Genomic DNA, 20,556 nt, shown 5'->3' with positions numbered 1-20,556 from the left:
ATCAATGGCGAGAGTTGTCCCGGGAAGACCAGGCACCCGCAACTGACTCCCCTCCCTCCATCCAGCCGCAAGTCCACAGTCCCACAGAGCGATGCAACGGCAGCCAGCAGACGCCGCCGCCCGATGAGCAAGAAGATTACCGGCAGGACGGCAAGAGCCAAACAGAATCCCCTTGCAGGGATAAGGACAACAGCACAACAGCACAGTGGGTGTACACAAGCTCTTGCAGCATTCATTCACATTGCGACGATAACCTTTTTTTAAATGTCTTTTTTCACGCAGAAAACGACGCAGAGACGACGGCTTATATGTAACGGCCGCAGTCAAAACAGGCCAAAGGACAAGCGACGCTGAGAGGAAGAGGAAAAGGTGATTAGGCTCTCTCAGCGCCTCCTTGTTTGAAAACGAAAATGGGATTGTCTTTTTTGTCGAGACCCGTTTGCTGTCACATGCGAGTCGGTCCTCCCATCATCACCATGCTCAATCTGCTGTTCTCTTCTTGAACAGTTTGGGCTGCATTTGCTGCACATGACCCGGCGTATGTATGCAACCCCTCCCCCACACTTTATATACTCAAGCCACCGGTGTCTACTACGTCACATATGCGGTGTGTCTGCTGTGTTTGTTTTTTCTGAGTTGACAGGCAACAGTTTGACTTTTTTTTATTTTCTTTACGCACTCCGGCATGAGTGTGTGTTGGTGTGTAAGAGCAGGACTGCAAACTTATTTATGATAGCTGAAATGCACGTGCGCTCATATCTTTACCTACATTGGATTGCTTTTGCCCCCCCTCCTGTATTATTTTTTGCATTGGCTATTAAGTCATCCATCTTGTTCACTTGAGGTGGTCTGAAAAGTTTATAAAAATGCTTTGAAGGCGCTAGGCCACAAGAGGTTGCAATCTCCATGATGGAGAAGCAGGCCTTCTGTGAAAAGGTTTTGATTGAAGGTGTAATTAGCACCCTCTCCACTAGGTGGCACAACTGTACTTAATGGAATGCTTTGGGCAAACAATGCAGATGTTCTGGGGGATATGTTGTGGTCGTCTCCAGGTATACACTTCTAGTTGAATGCTTGTTTTATGTATGATCTGTGAGGCGTCGTTTGGTCTTAACTGGTACCTGTGATTTTTTTGTCTCTTCCAGAGCAAAAACCATCGACTCTTGACTTCTGCTCTCTATGCCAACCAAAGTTACATTAAAGGGCATTGCCGGCAGCAAAACATCGGCAGAAAACACCAGCTGGCCTCACTTCCACGAGCGTTCCTCATCCATCCAAATTTAGGTTTTAGCTCTTCAGCACACTTCCTCATCATCACTCTCCAAACTGTTAACACACACAGACATTACTCAAGCAGACACCAGCGTAGTTTTACTACATTTATACAGACTGAAACAATTGCTATGCATTGCTGTTTTATAAATGTGTATTTTTCCAGGGGTGGAAATGAAAATGTTTCTATTTTTTATAAGAGTACTTGAAGTTTTCCACAGCGATGCGGTAAAAGTCAGTGGCATGTATATATTTTTTTGTTCAACTCAAAAAACAAAAGTATTGTTACACATGAATTACATTTGATGACGATTTCTTATTTTGGAAAAGTTAGTGTTATCTTCTAATAAAACTGGTATCTAGTTTACCTCTGCTTAAACCTGCGATTGAGCAAAGTTATTTTAATGTTTTATAATTTTTGAGGAAATATTTTTTACTTTTCTCGCCAGTCTTATTTCAATGAACATGTTAGTGCTGTCAGCGTATTGTTGCAAGAGTCGTGTTACACAGGCGGGAATGCTGGGAACACCGCATGGCACCCAGCCAAACATTTTCAGTTAGTCGGGCTGAATGATGTCCAACAGGGAAATACTCAAACATTCACACAAGCTTTGCTCTTGTGGTCTCCCCCCACCAATTGAAACACAAAACCCTCAAAATGGTTGCAGAAGTAGTCAGTTCCTGTATGTCATTATGTTTCAATGACAAAGCGGCGGGTTATGTCTTAAGATTTTTCAGAAGAGTGCTGGGGGGATGCCACCCCCAAAGAGGAGACTCCAGGATGCTGGGATCTTCCATTTTTTGGCGTCTTGCTTCTAAAAGAGGTAATGGTACACATTACAAAGTATTTGTAAACGCAGGTGACACTCATGTGCTTGCAGGTGTGTCGCTTACAGGGCTGTCCAGCAGGTGAAGCCAGTCGTTGAGGTGATTGAGGAGTGTGAAGGCATCGGGGATGTTGTCTCCCTCCGAGCAGAAGATGAGCAGCACAGCCAGCGGGAACTCCTTAGCGCAACTGTACAACCACAACATCAGTCACACAATCCCGGTCAACTTTAAAAAGACTTACCTGTCTGTGTAAAGCCCTTTGGTGATACCCCCACCGGGGACGAAAAGTCGCGGCTCCGTGTTGGCGTCTGAACAACCTTGACTACCTGGGACGCTCTCCATCTCCAACCAGCCCAGCTCCTTCAGGGCATCTGCACTCTCTTTCATGAGGCTCGGTGTGATCAAGTACCTCAAAGGAGTTCTAAAACACAACACACACTACCTGTAAACAGCATAATTGAACACGGGTTCGACCGGTGGGACAAATCCGGCCAAGGAATAACATCACAGGCCCACAAGTCCTGAACAAAATTTTGCAGCAGATTCTTAAAAAAACTGATTGTCATAATAAAAACAGTGGTTCTGCTACAGCATAACAATGCTATTCAAATATCCTCTATATCAATATTTTTAGGACCTTTTTTTGATTGATTGAAACTTTTATTAGTAGATTGCACAGTTCAGTACATATTCCGTAAAATTGACCACTAAATGGTAACACCCGAATAAGTTTTTCAACTTGTTTAAGTCGGGGTCCACGTAAATCAATTCATGGTACAAATATATACTATCATAATACAGTCATCACACAAGTTAATCATCAGAGTATATACATTTAATTATTTACATTATTTACAATCCGGGGGGGGTGGGATGAGTAGAGTTTGGTTGATAACAGCACTTCAGTCATCAACAATTGCATCATCAGAGAAATGGGCATTGAAACAGTGTAGGTCTGACTTGGTAGGATATGTACAGCGAGCAGAGAACATAGTGAGTTCAGGTAGCATAAGAACAAGTATATACATTAGAAATACATTTGATTATTTACATTTGGTTATTTACAATCCGGGGAGGTGGGATATGGAGGGGGGAGGGTGTTAGTCAAGGGTTGAAGTTGCCTGGAGGTGTTTTAGTGCGGTTTTGAAGGAGGATAGAGATGCACTTTCTTTTACACCTGTTGGGAGTGCATTCCATATTGATGTGGCATAGAAGGAGAATGAGTTAAGACCTTTGTTAGATCGGAATCTGGGTTTAACGTGGTTTGTGGAACTCCCCCGGTGTTGTAGTTATGGCGGTCATTTACGTTATGGAAGTAGTTTGACGTACTTCGGTATCAGGGAGGGGTAGCGGATTTTATAGACTATGCTCAGTGCAAGTTGTTTTACTCTGTCCTCCACCCTGAGCCAGCCCACTTTGGAGAGAGTTGTGATCTGGGGTGGAGGTCTAAAAGTAACCTGACTAGCTTGTTCTGGGATGTTTGGAGTCTAGATTTGAGGGTTTTGGAGGTGCTAGGGTACCAGGAGGTGCAAGCGTAATCGAAAAAGGGTTGAACGAGAGTTCCCGCTAGAATCTTCAAGGTGCTTTTGTTGGGAGATTCTGTACAGAAATCTTGTTCGTTGGTTGACCTTTCTGATAACCTTGGTTGCCATTTTATCACAGGAAAGATTAGCCTCTAGAATGGAACCTAGGTAGGTGACCTCATCTTTCCTAGTGATAACAATGTCACCCACTTTTATAGTGAAGTCACTGACTTTCTTGAGATTGATTTGTGACCCAAATTTGGATGGATTCCATTGTACTTAAGTGTATGGATAGTTTATTGTCAGCGAGCCAGGTGCAAATACTAAGGAGTTCAGCACTTAGGATTTTTTCCACCTGTGACTTGTCCTTGCTGGATACCAGCAGGGCCGAGTCATCTGCAAACAGGAACAATTCAGTCGCATGCTGATGACATGTCATTTACGTATATTAGGAACAGTAAAGGCCCTAATATAGTGCCCTTGGGGGACTCCACAGCTTACTGACGGGGGGAACACGGTGACGTTCACCACTACCACCTGTTTCCTCCCCTCCAAGTAAGATTGCATCCAGCTTGATGAGGTTTTATCAAATCCGATTGCTCTGAGCTTATCCAACAGTATGGCGTGGTTAACGGTGTCAAAGGCCTTCTGAAGGTCCAGCATGATCATGCCGCAGTATTTGCCCGCGTCCACCTCATGTTTGATGTGGTCGGTCAGATAGAGAAGGCATGTGTCAGTGGAGTGGTTAGTTCTGAAGCCGGATTGGAATTTGTACATGGTTTATTAGTAGCAAGGTATCTGTCGACCTGTTCATATAAACTATTTTTTCCATTACTTTCGTAATGGAACTGAGAATAGAAACAGGTCGGTAGTTACCAGGATCTAATTTGCTTCCTTTTTTAAAAAGGGGGGTTACTCTTGCTATCTTGAAATCCTTGGGTACTTGGCCTTGTTTAATTGAGAGGTTAATTGTGTGTGATTATAGGAGCAATGGTGGTGGCAGAGTCCCTGAGGAATCTGGAGGGAATATTGTCAAGGCCGGTGGCCTTGTTTAGGTGGAGCGCGCTCAATTTATTAAGCACCTCGTCAGCTGAGACCATTTTTAATTTGAAATTGTTGATTACTCCTAGCTTTTACGTATATTAGGAACAGTAAAGTCCCTAATATAGTGCCCTTGGGGGACTCCACAGCTTACAGAGGGGGGGGGGGGGGGGGCACGGTGCTGTTCACCTCTAGCACCTGTTTCCTCCCCTCCAAGTAAGATTGCATCCAGCTCGATGAGGTTTTATCAAATCCGATTGCTCTGAGCTTATCCAACAGTATGGCGTAGTTAACGGTGTCAAAGGCCTTCTGAAGGTCCAGCATGATCATGCCGCAGTATTTGCCCGTGTCCACCTCATGTTTGATGTGGTCGGTCAGATAGAGAAGGCATGTGTCAGTGGAGTGGTTAGTTCTGAAGCCGGATTGGAATTTGTACATGGTTTATTAGTAGCAAGGTATCTATCGACCTGTTCATAAACTATTTTTTCCATTACTTTCGAAATGGAACTGAGAATAGAAACAGGTCTTTAGTTACCAGGTTCTAATTTGCTTCCTTTTTTAAAAAGGGGGGTTACTCTTGCTATCTTGAAATCCTTGGGTACTTGGCCTTGTTTAATTGAGAGGTTAATTGTGTGTGATGATAGGAGCAATGGTGGTGGCAGAGTCCCTGAGGAATCTGGAGGGAATATTGTCAAGGCCGGTTATTAAGCACCTCGTCAGCTGAGACCATTTTTAATTTGAAATTGTTGTTGATTACTCCTAGCTTTCTGTAGAAGGCTTTAATGTGTTCTACACCAAAACGACCAGAGTGGTGGGACAGCTTGTTAACTAGAGTTGTGGCTATGCTGGTGAATAAGGTGTTGAGTCTGCTTGCTACCTCCATTTTGTCTGTAATGAGAGAGTCACCCTCCTTGATGTTGATGAGTCTGGTTTACTGAGTAGGCACTTAAAGGGGAGCTTCACTTTCCTTTGAAATCTTTCCTACCGTTCACAATCATGAAAGCTATGACAACGGATGTATTTAGTTTTTTTTAATGCATACTAACTCGTAAATATGGGTTGTTTACAGCGGAGCCAAAAATACTCCATTTGTGACTTAAATATTCACCAAGGAGGAGTGATATTTTTTGTTACAAGCACTAATGCAGACTAACCATTTATAGAGGCGCTGTGTTTGCCAGTGTTGACATCGAGTGTAAGTAGTGATGGTCAGACAAAGCCTCTGAGGCATTGAGACTATTGGTTTGAGAATTTCTCGAAGCTTCAATGCTTCAAAGCATGCCTCGGCACAAGACTCCACCTGCTGGTCAAATGTATGATGACAAACAGTTGCATCTTAACCACAACGTGTGATGCATTGATATGTTGCGTCTATTATGGCTCTTAGAAATGACAAAGACTCACAAATGTTTGTTGATATACCTAGCAAAACCATTTTGTCAAAAGTATAATAAAATATGTATTATGTGTTAAATATGCATATATACTGTGTGTTTGTATTTTGCTAACATGGTAGAATCACATGATAGGGCAAGTTGTGTAATGTTTTGCTGTCACCTTGAAATGGCATGAAGAGGAAGATAACTTTTATAATGTACAGAACAGAGGAGATTTAGTTGTCAAATCTCCTGGCAAATCTGAGCTGCGTCCCGAAACATCCATCCATCCATCCATTTTCTTCCGCTTATCCGAAGTCGGGTCGCGGGGCAGCAGCCTAAGCAGAGAAGCCCAGACTTCCCTCCCCCCAGCCACTTCGTCCAGCTCCTCCTGGCGGGTCCCTAGGCGTTCCCAGGCCAGCCGGGAGACATAGTCTTCCCAACGTGTCCTGGGTCTTCCTCGTGGCCTCCTGCCGGTCGGATGTGCCCCAAACAACTCCCGAGGGAGGCGTTCGGGTGGCATCCTGACCAGATGCCTGAACCACCTCATCTGGCTCCTCTCGATGTGGAGGAGCAGCGGCTTTACTTTGAGCTCCCCCCGGATGACAGAGCTTCTTACCCTATCTCTAAGGGAGAGCCCCGCCACCCGGCGGAGGAAACTCATTTCGGCCGCTTTTACCCGCGATCTTGTCCTTTTGGTCATAACCCAAAGCTCATGACCATAGGTGAGGATGGGAACGTAGATCGACCGGTAAATTTAGAGCTTTGCCTTCCGGCTCAGCTCCTTATTCACCAGAATGGATTGATACAGCATCCGCATTACTGAAGACGCCGCACCTGTCAATCTCACGATCCACTCTTCCCTCACTCGTGAACAAGACTCCGAGGTACTTGAACTCCTCCACATGGGGCAAGATCTTCTCCCCAACTCGGAGATGGCACTCCGCCCTTTCCCGGGCGAGAACCATGGACTCTGACTTGGAGGTGTTGATTCTCATCCCAGTCGCTTCACACTTGGCTGCGAACCGGTCCAATGAGAGCTGAAGATCCTGGCCATCATCTGCAAAAAGCAGAGACCTAATCCTACAGCCACTAAACCGGATCCCCTCAACGCCCTGACTGCGCCTAGAAATTCTGTCCATAAAAGTTCTGAACTTAATCAGTCCCAAAACAGTCATGTGCAAGCAGGCTGCACTGCGTCCCGAAGCGGTCACGTGGTACAACCTGGCAATGAAACAAGCCTCAAAACGCGCTTCGCGGAAACGCCCCCTTCATTACTCGACACACGCCTCGAAGCCTCTGCACATTTGGTCCCATCACTAAGTGTAAGGTGCTTCCTGGCTCCCTTTGCTCTTAAAAGTTTATTGGAGATAACAATATATGTACAGTCAAGAAAATAAGTATTTGAACACCCTGCTATTTTGCAAGTTCTCCCACTTAGAAATCATGGAGGGGTCTGAAATTTTCACGGTAGGTGCATGTCCACTGTATGAGAGATAACCTAAAAAGAAAAATCCAGAAATCACAATCTATGATTTTTTAAACAATTTATTCGTGTGATACAGCTGAAAATAAGTATTTGAACACCTGTCTATCAGCTAGAATTCTGACCCTCAAAGACCCGTTAGTCCGCCTTTAAAAGTCCTCCTCCACTCCACTGTACTATCCTGAATCAGATGCACCTGTGTGAGGTCGTTAGCTGCATAAAGACACCTGTCCACCCCATACAATCAGTAAGAACCAAACATTCAGCATGGCTAAGAGCAAAGAGCTGTCCAAAGACACCAGAGACAAAATTGTACAACTCCACAAGGATGGAAAGGGCTACGGAGAAATTGCCAAGCAGCTTGGTGAAAAAAGGTCCACTGTTGGAGCAATCATTAGAAAATGGAAGAAGCTAAACATGACGGTCAATCTCAATCGGAGTGGAGCCCCATGCAAGACATCACCTCTTGGGGTCTCAATGATGCTAAGAAAGGTGAGGAATCAGCCCAGGACTACACGGCAGGACTTGGTCAATGACCTGAAAAGAGCTGGGACCACTGTTTCCATGGTCACTGTTGGTAATACACTAAGACGTCATGGTTTGAAATCATGCATGGCACGGAAGGTTCCCCTGCTTAAACCAGCACATGTTAAGGCCCGTCTTAAGTTTGCCAATGACCATTTAGATGATCCAGAGGAGTCATGGGAGAAAGTTTTGTGGACAGATGAGACCAAAATTGACCTTTTTGGTCATAATTCCACTATGCGTGTTTGGAGGAAGAAGAATGATGCGTACCATCCCAAGAACACCATCCCTACTGACAAGCATGGGGGTGGTAGCATCATGCTTTGGGGGTGTTTTTCTGCTCATGGGACAGGACGACTGTACTGTTTTAAGGAGAGGATGACTGCAGCCATGTATTGTGAGAATTTGGCCAAAAACCTCCTTCACTCAGTCAGATCATTGAAGATGAGTCGTGGCTGGATCTTCCAACATGACAATGACCGAAAGCACACAGCCAGGAAAATCAAGAAGTGGCTTCATAAGAACCATATCAAGGTTCTGGAGTGGCCTAGCTAGTCTCCAGACCTAAATCCAATTGAAAATCTTTGGAGGGAGCTGAAAGTCTGTGTTACTCAGCGACAGCCCAGAAACCTGACTGACCTAGAGAAGATCTGTGTGGAGGAGTGGGCCAAAATCCCTCCTGCAGTCTGTGCAAACCTGGTGAAGAACTACAGGAAACGTTTTACCTATGTAATTGCAAACAAAGGCTACTCTACCAAGTATTAATGATGGTGTTCAAATACTTATTTTCAGCTGTATCACACAAATAAATTGTTAAAAAATCATAGATTGTGATTTCTGGATTTTTCTTTTTAGGTTATCTCTCATACAGTGGACATGCACCTACCATGAAAATTTCAGACCCCGCCATGATTTCTAAGTGGGAGAACTTGCAAAATAGCAGGGTGTTCAAATACTTATTTTCTTGACTGTATATAATACGTGCCCGAATGCATGCAATTGCTGTCGTTTTGATGTAGATTTTTCTGACGAAATAAACCAAAATAATACATCTGTATTTAGTTTCTAAACATACTCCAGCTCAAACTTACAATAAAACATGCTTTTATTTTGTGAAATTAGAATTTTGCGGCCGTATTTGATGCACTTTCCCGCTACATTCCTGCACCCGACGGCGCAATAAACGTAAAGAAATACACAAAACGACCAAAAAAACAACTTATTACCCTCAAATTGCCAAAATCCTCATTAGCTTTAGACCAACAATCACAGAAATTATGACTTTTGTGTGAAGTATGTCAACTGTGGTGGCTGCCTATGTAGTTGTAATCACTGTATGTATCTCTTATGTATTATTGTAACTGATCTTTCTTTTTTGTAACATGCTAATAAGTGAGTAAGTGTACTTTTGTAATTATTTCCCCAATATTTCCCTATTGGGTGATTTTTGGTCCAGAACATATTTTGGTTTATTCAATATTGTGTATTTCTTGCTACTTTATGTTGTATATTTTTTACGAGATTTTCAGTTCACTTTCTCATCTAATATGGGGGGGTGAGGGTTCCAGGTTCGAGCCCCGCCTCTGCTAACCAAGTTACTGCCATTGTGTCCTTGGGCAAGACACTTCATCCTTGGTCCCAGTGCCGCTCACACTGGTGTATGAATGCGAATTAATGTCTAGTGGTGGTCAAAGGGGCCGTAGGCGCAAACTGGCAGCCACGCCTCTGTAAGTCTACCCCAGGGCAGCTGGAGTTTTAAATGTAGCTTACCACCACCAAGTGTAAATGTGGAATGAATGAATGATGGGTTCTCACTTCTCTGTGCGCGCTTTGAGTGTCTAGTGCAGGGGTCACCAACCTTTTTGAAACCAAGGGCTACTTCTTGGGTACTGATTAATGCGAAGGGCTACCAGTTAGATACACACTTAAATAAATTGCCAGAAGTAGCCAATTTGCTCAATTTACCTTTAACTCTGTTATTATTAATAATTAATGATATTTATCTTTGTGGAAACACTGATCATCTTAATGATTTCTCACAATAAATATATATAGAAACAGATAAATATCAATATGCAACACTTTATTTTTATATTTTCTCTAAGTGCACATTTTTTAAATTGAACATTTTCAAATGATCACTTCTAAGACAGTCTTGTGAAATCACAATATCCCATTTTAACTAGCTAGCCACTAACATTTTTTAACAAATCATGAATTACTTTGCACCATGTTTGTATAATAACTCATGTAAAATACAAAAGTAAACTCTCAAATTTTTAAATCATGTCACACTTTGAACTGGACACCAAATCTGTTATCTGTTTCTTTGTCAGTTAGTGGGAAGCCTGGCATTGCATGCTGTTAACTAGTGTGTTGTACTCTGGTGTGTAACTTGACACTGCAACTCTGAGTGAGTTGCAGATGTGCATCAGTGAGGCGTGTTCTGTGTTTGTTCTTGATGAAGTTCATGTCAGAAAAGGCTGATTCACAAAGATAAGATTTTTCCTCATTGTTTGCGGAACCTTCTTAATCTTTTGGACATATTTTCACAGCAATCTGGCCTTAAGCTTAATTATGATAAATGTAAAATGTTAAGGATCGGAAATCTAAAGGGAACGTCCTTTCGAATGGAATGCAAAGTGCCTGTTTTGTGGACAGATGGACCAGTTAACATACTTGGTGTTGTTGTCCCAGAAAATCTGGAAGATCTAGGCTCAGTAAATTATGATAATCAACTGAGAAAGCTGGACAAAATTATGCAATTATGGAAAGGGAAATCCCTAACCTTGTATGGTAAAATGTCTATTGCCAACTCGTTAATTATTCCTCAATTTATTTATTTGTTTTTGTCATTACCAGCTCCATCACAAAACTTTTTTAAGATTTATGAGCGGAGGGTCTTCGATTTTGTCTGGAACGGCAAACCAGAAAAGATTAAAAGAAAGGTTTTGTACAAAGAGTTTGAATATGGGGGCCTGAAACTTCTCAACCTTGAAGCTATGTGTCTGTCTTTAAAAGCATCAATTGTTCCAAAGATGTATTTAAACATTGAGTGGTACACAAATGTCCTGTTGGACAAAAAACATGTACTGTATCAAAAGAAATTGTATCCTTTTTTACAAGTGATCCCCTCCCAGAGAGTCTGCTGGGAAACATGGCGGGGTTCATAAAGGAAACAATCCACTCATAGTGGTGTTTTCAATTTTATGTGCCAGAAAAAAGAGACGATATTTTGCAGCAGTTAATATGGATGAACTCTAATATTGTAATAGATGGAAAGCCTTTCTTTTGGAAAAATATGTTTGAAAGAGGAATCATTTTTGTCAATGATATTATCAATGAGAATGGTAAAATTATGAAGTATGATGAATTTAGAGCTATGTATGGTGATGCTTGCTCAAGCTTTTCATTTTATCAACTAACTGGAGTAATTGGGAAAAGATGGAAACAAATAATTAATTATGGAACTACTAAATTATTAGTTTGTAAACCTCTAATAAGAAATTCTAGTTGGCAAAAAGGAACTAAAATAAATAGAAAAATATATAATTTTTATTTAATAAAGAAATCTTTGAAGGCTGCCTCATACAACACAAATGGAAAATGGGAGGACTTTTTTGACTGCCCGTTGCCATGGGATGCCATATTCAAACTAATCTATAAAACCACTATCGATGTGCAAAATCGTTATTTTCAAATTAAAATTATTTATAACTTCTTACCCACAGGGAAAATGTTAAAATTATGGAATATGACAGAGTCAGATGATTGCCGATTTTGTTGTCAGGAGCCTGAATCCACCCTGCATTTGTTTTGGTATTGTCATATTGTGTCTTTGTTTTGGGTGGAAGTTGAAAAAATGTGTTTAAGGATTGGTTTCTTTATGAAGCTTAATGTGGTTTCTGTTATTTTAGGAGAGTTCATTGACAATCATGATTTAGTCAATTTAATTATAGTACTCGATAAAAGGTTTATTTTTAAGGGCAAAACAGATATTCACTTAGTATTACTTTCTTTAAAACATTTATTCAGTATTTTCAAACTTTAGAAAGTTACATGGTTGAAAACGATAATGATGCCAAAAAACATTAAAAAAAAGATGAGAAGTCCTCAAAGGCTTATTTTGAAAGTATAATTATGTTTATAGATTATATGATATCTGTTGTTGTGTTGCCTAATTTGAGTGACCTGGACATAATCTGGACTGTACATAAATGCTTATTTTGAAAATGTAATTTTGTTTATAAATTATATGCAATCTGTTGTGTTCCCTAATTTTTTTCTGTGTACATGAATGAAGGTGTGTGTTGCTGAGTCCGACTTGGACATTATCTGGACTGGGCCTGGTTTAAAAAACCCTTTAAAAAAATCTAATTTCATTGACAACCTGGTCTGTTGAAGATAAGGCCCTCTTTTAAAAAATAAAATAAAATAAGATAAATAAATAAAAAACATTTTCTTGGATAAAAAAGAAAGTAAAACAATATAAAAATAATTACATGCAAAAATAGTAATTAATGAAAATGTTAGTGGACCAGCAGCCTATACAATCATGTGTGCTTCAGGGACTGTGTCCCTTGCAGATGTGTTGTCTGTGTTGTGGGAACCAGAATATTGGTAGCAGAAAGAAATAACCCCTTTTGTGTGAGTGGGTGTGGATGAGTGTGCATGGGGGAGGTTGTTTGGGTTGATGCACTGATTGAAAGTGTATCTTGTGTTTTTTCTATGTAGATTTAATTTAAAAAAACAATTTTTTTTTTTTTTTTTTTTACAACAGGCCCGCGGGCGACTCATCTGGTCCTTACGGGCGACCTGGTGCCCGCGGGCACCGCGTTGGTGACCCCTGGTCTAGTGTATAGAAAAGCGCTATATAAATCGAATCCATTAATATTATTAATATTACACCCAATCTAGTCCATCTATTTTGTATGTGTTTGACTTTCTCTTCTACTGTTACCAAATTGCATTTTTCTAGTTTTACTGAGATTCAAAGATAGTCTGTTTTTGTCAAACCATCTCTTAAATTTATTAATTTCCTATGTTATTATTTGTATAAGCGTCTGTGTGTTCTCTCCGGAACAAAACACAGATGTTGTGTCATGTGTTTACCCGGCACAAGACGCTATAATCGGTGGCTCTCTAGTGTTTGCAACGAACATTCACGTACTATACTTGTCTTTTTTCCGGATTGTTGGGAAAGCGATGTAAAGACTTTCCACAATTCTTGTGGGTGGAGCAGCCCTATGCTGCACAACAGGGTATTTTTACACGTTGAAAAACTAATGAGGGAGCACCGCAAAGACGTACTGTAGCATCAGCTCAAAGTTTGTAGTAGTTATGGTGCCCTGTCGTCACGTGAGTGCCTTTTGACCAATCATTGAGGAGATCGTCTAAAACCGAGTTGGCCATACCCTCCTAATAAATGACTCTGCCATCGTTGGCCCGCGAGCACCCCCTATAGGGCCGCCCAAAAACATCTGTTTCTCAGCTGTGGTCCCTATAGGAGGCAGCAGTACTCTGTTGTAATACACTTTACCACCACTTGTGGCAGTAATGACGGTATCAAGCGCAAAAATTATGACTAAAGTGGCAAAGCCTGTATTTTCATTTTCATTTTTACTTTCACTGTATTGACAGTCAAACGTTTATTAATAATTAATATACAATTTAATCAAAACATGATTATATGTACATTTATTTTTGGTCAGGTGTTTGAGTCCCTTCTTATGCAGTAAGTATATTAGTTAATACACTTATTTTTCAAATAAGCCTGACCTAAGCCTAAAGTTTATGTGATAAATAAATAATCTTTGTGATTAAAACATCCATCCATCCATCCATTTTCTACCGCTTATTCCCTTCGGGGTCGCGGGGGGCGCTGGAGCCTATCTCAGCTACAACAGTTTCATATTATTTGAATAGATTGTACACTGTAAGTAAGTTGGATATAATTATTGAACAATCGCTTTTCATGTCGTTCTCGCCAGTTCCAGGTCCTAAGTGGCGGTCAAAGTGTCCTAACTTGTCGGATTATATTACCAGCCACCTTTTGTCCAGGTAAGATGCATGATTTATGATCTACAATACATACAGAGAGCAGGGAAGGGAGAAAGCAGCAGACCACTCGATGATGTAAAACATCAGCACACAGGAAGTGATCACGTCGCCGCTCTAAATACTTTGTCTGTGTTAGCGTTTATAATAACTATCACTAATACTTGGTTAATATTCAAATTACGAAATGTAAATGGTGTATTGTTGGCGGTTTTTTAATGGTTATTTATCGGATTTTATGGGAAAAATAGTGGAACTCCCTTTGGCTCAGCTGTAAGCATACTTTTATTTACGTTTATTAGTATAATATTTAGAATGCATTAAAAAAAAAACATCCGTCATCATGTCTTTTGTAATGATTGTGAACGATAGGCAAAATTTCTAAAAAAGTGCAGTTCTCCATTAAAAACCTCATTGTGGTTCTGTTAGACAAATGATCTTTGACTATTATCTTTAAGAACTACAAATTTAAAAACAGCTGAGTGGTCTTGTCATACAGAAGAAAACATTTTAATGTGCAGTTTTCATGCAACTACATAGTTTATGTTAATCTATTCTAGTCTATGCAATAAGCTCTTCCTATTGGGCCATACCCTTGCAGCTGCTGGTCATCCCTCTGGTAGTCATGGCTGCTGGACAGAACGATCGTCCTGGAGAAACCACTAGTTTTGATCCATGACAGTAGCAGCTGACGAAACTTTTTGGATTTTGCCTGGAAACCCCCGCCCCCACAAAAGCACAATCAGTATGCATGTACAACACATTTTATAGCTGTCAAGCAAGAAATGTGGACAAACCTTCACAATCGGGGCCCTAATCTGAAGAACGGCCAGTTTGAGATCGGATGCAGTGTAAACTGTTGGCAAGAAAATTAGATTGTGAAAGTTAACTTGAGCTATGTAGGTACATTTTACACATGTACCTTCTGCAGCTGTGTGCAGCTCCTCTGGGTCCTTGCAGGTGGCGAACGGGTTATTCCCCGCCATGGGAATGAGGCAGTCCGTGTGCAGGTAACCCACTCGGCGTAAATTTAAGGTTGAAATGATGAGGTCCACCGCCAGCTGGCCCACATTACCTACAGCCACTGCTGGCTAGAGTCAGAGAAGATCGATATCCAATGCTTAAAATTCATGTATGTATCATTGCCTTAATTTGGTTATAGATCGTAAATAATTACAATTGGACGACGATTATTTTTTTTTACATGTTGTGGCTCTGTTAATAAAATGCCCACAATGGCCGAGGTCCCAAAAATGTGTTTATTTGCTACGTTAAATAAATTAGCTTTTTTTGGGCATGTTACATTTCTATTACTATTCTTCACATGCTAGCATAATTATACTTCCTACCAAGCAGACACAAACACAAGGCTAATATTTAACTCACCATTATGAGCGTCACATCTTTAAATACAGTTGCGGAACTTTGTGAAGAAATAAACATGATTTATTTAGTTATTAAACGCTACAATCTCAGAAGTTTCTCTTCTGTTTTCTTGCAGGCGCTGGGGTCCTATTAAATTCCGACGCCGACTCATTGTGATTGAAGGCTAGAATGTGCCTGATTAAAAATAAATATAACAAAGAATAACATGAAATAACAAAGAAAATGTTAGTTTCTCCCCCCCCCCCCCTTTTTTTTAAAACTTTTGACAGAAATTGTGAACATTGATTAGACTCATTCCAGTTCAGACATCGACTCATTCGGACTGAATACCTGAATGTGCCTGAATAAAGTTAATGAAAATAATGAAACAATAAGATAAAATATATTGGGTTCACTTTCGAGCAAACCTTTTAAAACATTTCAAAAGCTTAACGATTTCAACCAGGCACATATTTGAGCTTCTACTTCCGCTAAGACTTAACGCGTACAAGAGGAGTGGTTAATGTGCATATATAAACAAACAAAAAACTTTGATTGATTGAAACTCTTATTAGTAGATTGCACAGTACAGTAAATATTCCGTACAATTGACCACTAAATGGTAACACCCGAATAAGTTTTTCAACTTGTTTAAGTCGGGGTTCACGTTAATCAATTCAATCAACTCACCTTTGTCTACAAACTGCGAACATTTTACAACAACACATATCGTTCACTTTTAGGCAAACTTTCTGAATCTTTGAAGGCTTTACGTTTGTAATGTGTTGCTATTTTAAACAGACATATAGTAGTCTTGGGTTCAATCCCGGGCTCGGGATCTTTCTGTGTGGAGTTTGCATGTTCTCCCCGTGACTGCGTGGGTTCCCTCCGGGTACTCCGGCTTCCTCCCACCTCCAAAGACATGCACCTGGGGATAGGTTGATTGGCAATACTAAATTGGCCCTAGTGTGTGAATGTGAGTGTGAACGTTGTCTGTCTATCTGTGTTGGCCCTGCGATCAGGTGGCGACTTGTCCAGGGTGTACCCCGCCTTCTGCCCGATTGTAGCTGAGATAGGCTCCAGCGACCCCAAAGGGAATAAGCGGTAGAAAATGGATGGATGGATGGATGGATATATAAACAAACAAAAAACTTAGATTGATTGAAACTCTTATTAGTACATTGCACAGTACAGTAAATATTCCGTACAATTGACCAGAGGTGTGGACTCGAGTCACATGACTTGGACTCGAGTCAGACTCGAGTCATGAATTTGATGACTTTGGACTCGACTTGACAAAATGTAAAGAGACTTGCAACTCGACTTAGACTTTAACATCAATGACTTGTGACTTCACTTGGACTTGAGCCTTTTGACTTGACATGACTTGCTACTTTCCCCAAAACCCAAAGATTAAAGAGTTATTTGGGAGCGCGCCGCTCCGTATTTTTCCTGTTCTTCGTCTGTGTCTATCAGCGTGTTGTTCCTGTCAGCTGGTGTGCTCTCAGTACAACAGCCAATCAAATTAGATCTACGCTATTTTCATCCCACAGCTCTCATCCAATCAAATTGCAGGACAACCAATGAAGAAGAATGGTCAAACAATGCGGCAGTGAGAAACAATTATGCCAAAGTTAATTTCGTTCGGGTATTAAAACTACGACTCGGTCAACAAAAAACGAATAGCCCTATGCAAATCATGCAGTTGGAATATTATAGACGGAGACGTAACAACTTCCAACTTCGTTCGACATTTGAAGATGCACAAAGAAGGGTAAGTTTTGAATGTAAGCTAACGTTTATTGGCTAAGTAACGTGACTTTTATTTGCTGTGTAGTTAAATCAGTGAGGCTGTAAACTCACTGCTAACGTTATAACCATAGACATCTTATAAGGGTACGCAGCATCGCGCGCTACTGCCTACAGGCGCAGACGAGACGCGGGGCCGCCATCTTGGAGTGGTGATCCGCCCCACTAGTGCAATTCATTTGGCAGGAGCAATGAACTGTCAGCGCATTTAATTCATTTTACCTCACTGAATACCACTGATTTTCACGCGCTTTTTTGTTATATGTGTAGCTATGATAAAGGACACATGTTTTGGCGTGTTTTATTATTCATAGTTTGCTTAACAGTAATATAATATTCTTATACGCTATAAGTGACCAGACGTCCGAGATCAAAACTGGGAATATAATCCAAGAGAAAGGGGAAAAAACGGTCAGCTATTTTTAAATTGAAGAAATAATATGATTAGGTTATATATACATGCGTATATCCTACATAAACAATGTATGAATACATTAGATATCTATATATCTTATAGACTGTATCTCTGTTGCTGCAGCAGCAGAGAGTTTATTCTGTCTTGACACTTTGTATTGATATTTTGTATTACATTCTTCCCTTAAATGATCATGTTTACAGTCATTGTTTTATATGTATTTTTTATGTATGTCGCTTTGGATAAAAGCGTCTGCCAAATACTTCAACATAAACATATATAAACACCTGTAAGTCTTTATATCAGCTAAAACCACCAATCTGTTTCACTGGATTCAGAATAAAACCAAATTCTGTCTTACCCAACAATGTTAGTATTTGAATATTGTTACTTGAAGACTTATTCCTGGTTACAATTATACTGTTAAGAAAGTATTGTGTTATATTTTGCCTAAAATGAGAATGCATCATAATCAGTGGCGGCTGGTGAATTTTGTTTTAGGTGGGGCTGAAAGTTTGTAAACCAAACCCATGTAGGGGGGTCATCCTCCCCCAGAAGATTTCTTTGTGATTTTCACATACAAATATTAAAGATCTTTGCTCCTTCTCAACTCTGTGGTAATATTATTTTCATAAAATACAACCAATAGTACATTAATGTTAAATCTTACTTGTGAAAAGTAATCACCCGATTTCTATTTTCAACAGTACGCTCATTTGAGTTGGAAAACGCTGAACACCATCTTTGTTTTCTACCTGTCAACTGTCAGTTTAGGCTGCTCGCCGGCTCCTCATCACCACTTCAAGATGGCGGCCAAATTGCTCGTGTCACAGCAGCCAATGCTGCGTCTACTTATAAGATGTCTATGGTTATAACGTCATTGCAAACACGGCAATATGTTGCGTCCACTGCAGTTCGCTACCTTATTCATACTTTTTGTCAAGTGATTTTTTTTAAGCAGGGTTGCATGAGGTACCTATACTTAACGTTACGTTAGTCAATGTATCACACACAGTAACGTAACGTTAGACGGCGATCAGCAGCACCGCATATTTTAGCCACCTACAAAAACACAAACATAGTCAAATAAAGGTCAGTTAAAATGTATACTATATTAAGAATATGTGAACATATTGCATAGGGCCCTGACATCTAAAAAGTACAACTCTGTTCATTGTTTTGTTCATGTTTTTGTTATGTTTTTCATATGTACGCACACATCAACACACATACAGTATGAGATGAGATCAATGAGATAAGGTAAGAACAGGATAGAAACTGCTGTGGAACTACCGGTAGTTACAATGCAATGTGCCAAGGAAATACAATGTTAACACTTTTGTGCAAATAAGTACAGTTGCACTTGTTTTTTCAAATGTGTTTATTCTGTAAAGGAATGAGTTAAATGTTTAAAATGACTGGATAATAGTGCTATTATGAAGTGCAATGTCAGCACTATTTTTTTTCCTGCAATTTCAAATGCACTTGTTTTAATAAATGAATACAGCGTTTTAAAAGCATACACAATCTGTGTAAATATATTAGTCTGTGGTTAAAAGGACTTGAAAGGACTCGAAATTCAAAATGCAGGACTTGGGACTTGACTTGAGACTTTCCAGTCTTGACTTTGGACTTGACTCGGGACTTGCCTGTCTTGACTCGGGACTTGACTCGAGACTTGAGGGCAAAGACTTGAGACTTACTTGTGACTTGCAAAGGAATGACTTGGTCCCACCTCTGCAATTGACCACTAAATGGTAACACCCGAATAAGTTTTTCAACTTGTTTAAGTCGGGGTTCACGTTAATCAATTCAATCAACTCACCTTTGTCTACAAACTGCGAACATTTTACAACATATATCGTTCACTTTTAGGCAAACTTTCTGAATCTTTGAAGGCTTTACGTTTGCAATGTGTTGCTATTTTAAACAGGCACATATTCTGGCCTATACTTCAGTTAAGAGTTTCCGCATACAAGAAAAGTGGACAATAATTATTGCAATAAAATTAAAAACATAATGAAATTATATTGAGGACGGTTATCCAATTTCAGATTAAATTGATGAATTGGAATTCATAAAATTTAAAATGAGGAAATGTACTATTAAATTCAGTAAAGAATTGGAGAAAGAATATAAGTTATGAATGTAATTTGCTCCAGGTAAGCGAAGTGTGTATTGATATTAGTGGTAATACTTTAGAAAGTAACAAATTCATGGAATTACAATGTGAGCTGGATAAGCTTTATCTGGAAAAAGCAGACAGGTTCTTCATAAGGTCGAATGTTAAATGGATTGAGGAAGGGGAAAACATTACTCCTACTTTAGTAGTCTGGAGAAGAGTAGCCAACAGAGAAATGCTATAAAAAGTGTATTATTATTATTATTAATAACCAGAAAAGAATACAAAGTTGCTAAAAGCATCCAAAAATAGATTTTCTCATTTTATTCCAAGTTGTTCTCTTCACTTCACATGCCCATCAGACGTTTTTTTTACTTTCAGAAAATGAAAACATTTATGCCACAAATAAATCATAAATGACTATTTCAAAGACTTTTTTTGAGACATAACTTAAAACAGAGGAATTAGATTTGGTTATTATGAAATGTCCTCACAATGATGGGTTTACTGCTAACTTTTATCGATTATTTTGGAAGTAATTAAGGCACATTGTATACTAAGCATTATCAATGTGCATACAAAACAAAAAATAGGTACAAACATGAAGCAAAGTCTAATAACCTTAATCCCTAAACCTGGCAAATATAAGATGATTGTCAATAATTTAAAATAAATTACTTTACTCAATACAGATGATAAAATTATTTCAGGCACTATTGTTTCCAGATTAAAAAAAG

At 39.9% G+C, this 20,556-nt stretch overlaps 2 protein-coding genes across 3 annotated transcripts in view; one reads left to right on the top strand and one right to left on the bottom strand.

Annotated features, from left to right (window-relative positions):
* The window catches only part of ptpn2b (protein tyrosine phosphatase non-receptor type 2b), an 18,114-nt gene extending 16,459 nt beyond the window's left edge, over window positions 1-1,655 (top strand). For both annotated transcript variants that reach the window (XM_062048525.1, XM_062048524.1), the window contains exons 8-11: window positions 1-205; window positions 283-369; window positions 508-538; window positions 1,146-1,655. The exon at window positions 1-205 is cut by the window's left edge and continues 1 nt beyond it. In XM_062048525.1, coding sequence (XP_061904509.1) covers window positions 1-205; window positions 283-369; window positions 508-532 — 317 coding nt within the window. In that variant the 3' untranslated portion in view covers window positions 533-538; window positions 1,146-1,655. The remainder of the gene's footprint in view (window positions 206-282; window positions 370-507; window positions 539-1,145) is intronic.
* Window positions 1-15,629, bottom strand: part of psmg2 (proteasome (prosome, macropain) assembly chaperone 2) — a 15,886-nt gene extending 257 nt beyond the window's left edge. Inside the window, exons 1-7 of the mRNA XM_062048526.1 lie at window positions 15,495-15,629; window positions 15,031-15,199; window positions 14,906-14,964; window positions 14,702-14,820; window positions 2,342-2,521; window positions 2,167-2,287; window positions 1-2,087 (exon numbers count right to left, since the gene is read on the bottom strand). The exon at window positions 1-2,087 is cut by the window's left edge and continues 257 nt beyond it. Coding sequence (XP_061904510.1) covers window positions 2,007-2,087; window positions 2,167-2,287; window positions 2,342-2,521; window positions 14,702-14,820; window positions 14,906-14,964; window positions 15,031-15,199; window positions 15,495-15,551 — 786 coding nt within the window. The 5' untranslated portion in view covers window positions 15,552-15,629 and the 3' untranslated portion in view covers window positions 1-2,006. The remainder of the gene's footprint in view (window positions 2,088-2,166; window positions 2,288-2,341; window positions 2,522-14,701; window positions 14,821-14,905; window positions 14,965-15,030; window positions 15,200-15,494) is intronic.
* Window positions 15,630-20,556: the final 4,927 nt, after the last annotated feature.

This window comes from Entelurus aequoreus, linkage group LG05 (assembly GCF_033978785.1).
Source record: "Entelurus aequoreus isolate RoL-2023_Sb linkage group LG05, RoL_Eaeq_v1.1, whole genome shotgun sequence".
Lineage (NCBI taxonomy): Eukaryota > Metazoa > Chordata > Actinopteri > Syngnathiformes > Syngnathidae > Entelurus > Entelurus aequoreus.
Note: the sequence above shows the minus strand (reverse complement) of the source record. Positions and strands in the feature narration are given on the sequence as shown.